The sequence below is a fragment of the Trichosurus vulpecula genome, chromosome 9 (genome assembly GCF_011100635.1).
Source record: "Trichosurus vulpecula isolate mTriVul1 chromosome 9, mTriVul1.pri, whole genome shotgun sequence".
NCBI lineage: Eukaryota > Metazoa > Chordata > Mammalia > Diprotodontia > Phalangeridae > Trichosurus > Trichosurus vulpecula.
Window position 1 is genome coordinate 135432152 of NC_050581.1, and position 3122 is coordinate 135435273.

General features: G+C 40.1%; 1 protein-coding gene across 1 annotated transcript; it reads right to left on the reverse strand.

Annotated features, from left to right (window-relative positions):
* Positions 1-2451: 2451 nt before the first annotated feature.
* On the reverse strand, positions 2452-2780 carry LOC118831622 (60S ribosomal protein L36). The gene has a single exon (XM_036739016.1). The coding sequence runs from the start codon at positions 2769-2771 to the stop codon at positions 2454-2456; it is 318 nt and encodes a 105-aa protein (XP_036594911.1). The 5' UTR covers positions 2772-2780; the 3' UTR covers positions 2452-2453.
* Between the last annotated feature and the right edge of the window lie 342 nt (positions 2781-3122).

Consider the following 3122-nt stretch of genomic DNA (forward strand, 5'->3'; position numbering starts at 1 on the left):
GTTGTTACGAAGTCCGCATCATCCCCATTTCTTATGGCACAATAGTATTCCATCACCTTCATATACCACAGCTTGTTCAGCCATTCCCCAACTGATGGGCATCCCTTTGATTTCCAATTCTTGGCTACCACAAAAAGAGCTGCTATAAATATCCTTATACATATGGGTCCTTTTCCCACTTGTGTGATTTCTTTGGGATACAACCCTAGAAGTGGTATTGTTGGGTCAAAGGATATGAACATTTCTATAGCCCCTTGGGCATAGTTTCAAACTGCTCTCCAAAATGGCTGGATCAGCTCACAACTCCAACAGCAATGCAACAATGTTCCAATTTCCCCACATTTATCATTTTCCTGTTTTGCTATTTTAGCCAATCTGACAGGAGAGATGTGGTATCTAAGAGTTATTTTGATTTGCATTTCTCTAATCAGTAGTGATCCAGAGCATTTTTTCATATGCCTATAGATAGCTTTAATTTCTTCCTCTGAAAACTGCCTGTTCATATCCTTTGACCATTTCTCAATTGGGGAATGGCTTGTATTTCTATATATTTGGCTCATTTCCCTGTATATTTTAGACATGAGGCCTTTATCAGAGATACTAGTTGCGAAGATTTTCTCCCAATTTTCTGCTTCCCTCCTAATTTTTGTTGCATTGGCTTTTTTTGTACGAAAACATTTCAATTTGACATAATCAAAATTATCCATTTTGCATTGTGTAATGCTCTCTATCTCTTGTTGGGTCATGAATTCTTTACTTTTCCAGAAATCTGATAGGTTAACTATTCCTTGCTTTCCCAAATTACTTATAGTATCAGCTTTTACTCCTAAATCATGAACCCATTTTGACTTTATTTTGGTATATGTTGTAAGATATTGGTCTATGCCCAGTTTTTGCCCTACCATTTTCCAATAGCACCCCAGGAAAAAGCCTGCACAAAGATTGGATGAAGCAATCTTTTAGCTTGGGAAACTTAGAGGATCAGCAAGAGAAGTCTGTCTCACTCATGTAAAAAGGGAAGGCATTCCAGGAAAGTCAGTATCTCAATAAGCCAGTAGGAAATGGCAGGTAGTCTTCTGCAGACCTCTAAATGCTCCAGTGCAGCTCTGTATGACCAGGCATCTCCCAGCTGTCAGACCTCCATGTCCTTCGGTGTAGGTCCAAGGTAACACAGAAAAAACCCACCTTCACTTAGCACACTCCAGACACCACCACTAACACTCTAGTTCAGCATGACGCAAGCTGCCAGACCCCTACAACCTCCAAATGCCAATGCCTGGTGCCCCAGCACACAAAGCCAGTGACCAGGTCCCTGGCACCTTGCACAAGAAGCCTTGGATAGTACCACCTGTGCTCTAGCAGGAGTGCTCAACTTTAAAAGCCACGAAATAGACAAAAAAGTGAGCTAGAAGCAAAAATTAACACTGACCATAGACTATTTCTATGGGGACAGGAAAGATCAAAACACAAATTCAAAAGAGGACATTTTCAATATATGCACAACTGAAACCTCAAAGGGGAATATAAACTGGTCTCAAGCCCAAAAAGCCTTCTTGCAAGAGCTTAAGAAGGATTTTCAAACTCAAATAAGAGAGGTAGAAGAAAAATGGAGGAAGAAGTAAGAGGAAACAACTTTTTCAGCCAGTGTCTCTGATAAAGGCCTCTTCTCCAAAATTTATAGAAAACTGAGTAAAATTTCTAACACTGCAAGTCATTCCCCAATTGATAAATCATCAAAGGATATGAACAAGCTGTTTTCAGATGAATAAATTAAATTTATCTGTCATCATATACATTCAGTCATTTATAGAAATCTATCGTACTATATATGAAAATAGGAAGAGAAAGGGAAGGTTGTTGATAAAAAGGGGGCAGATTTAGGGTGGTGGTGATCAGAAGCAAAACACTAGTGAGGAGGGGGAGGTTTAAATGAAGAAGAAAATTGTAAATGGGGAGAGGGGAGAGATAGGGAATAGAGAAAAAAAGTTAATAATCATAACTGTAAACATGAAAAGGATGAACTCTCCCATAAAGCAGAAGTGGATAGCGAGTGGATTAAAAACCATAATCACACAATATGTTGTATACAAGAAATACATTTTAAGCAGAGAGATGAAGACAGTAAAGGTAAAATAACTCTGAGGTACCACATCACATCTATCAGATTAGCTAACATGAAAAAACAAGAAAATGATAAATGCTGGAGAAGATGTGGGGAAATAGGAACACTAATGCATTGATGATGGAGTTGTGAACTGATCCAACCATTCTGGAGAGCAGTTTGGTACTATGCATGTGATCTGGCGTTACAGCTACTAGGTCTGTGAAGATACATAAGAAAGCGAAAAGGACCCATGCATTATAGCTGTTCTTTTTGGTTTTTTTTTTTTTTTTTTTTTTTTTTTTTTTGTCAAATCTTTATTGGGTAAGTGGGAAAGATTGGCAGGTCCAGTTTAGTCCTTCTTGGCAGCAGCCTTCCTCATGGCAGCTAGGACGTTGCTGAGCTCCTCTCTCTTCCTCTTGGCCCGGATGTGAGTTCCCACCCTTTTTTTGATGAACTTAAGGGCTCTCTTATCCTTAGAGACCTTTAATAATTCCATGGCACGCCTCTCATAAGGGGCAAATCCACACACTTCCCGGATCATATCTCTCACAAACTTGGTGTGTTTGGTCAAGCGCCCACGGCGGCGGCAGTGTCGCGGCTTCGAAACGTTTTTGGTAACTTTGTGGCCCTTGTTAAGGCCCACGGCCATGGGGTATCGGATGGCCATGGCTGCGGGGCGTAGCCCCAACGGCAGCAGTAGCTGTTCTTTTTGTGATGGCAAAGAATTGAAAATTGAGGGAATGCTCATCAATTGGGTAATGGCTGAACAAGTTGTGGTATATGAATGTAATGAGATACTATTGTTCTATAAGAAATGATGAGCAGGTGGATTTCAGAAAATCCTGGAAAGACTTGCATGAACTGGTGCTGAATGAAGTGAGCAGAACCAGGAGAACATTGCAGACAGTAAGAGCAACATTGTGTAATGACCAACATTGAAAGACTTAGCTCTTCTCTGCATAGAAATCATCTAAGACAATTTTGAAAGTCTCATGAAGGAAAATGCTGAGAAAGAACA

Bases quoted from the DNA above. Each gene is read 5' to 3' on its own strand.
- LOC118831622 (XM_036739016.1), bottom strand. From the start codon at position 2,771: ATGGCCATCCGATACCCCATGGCCGTGGGCCTTAACAAGGGCCACAAA.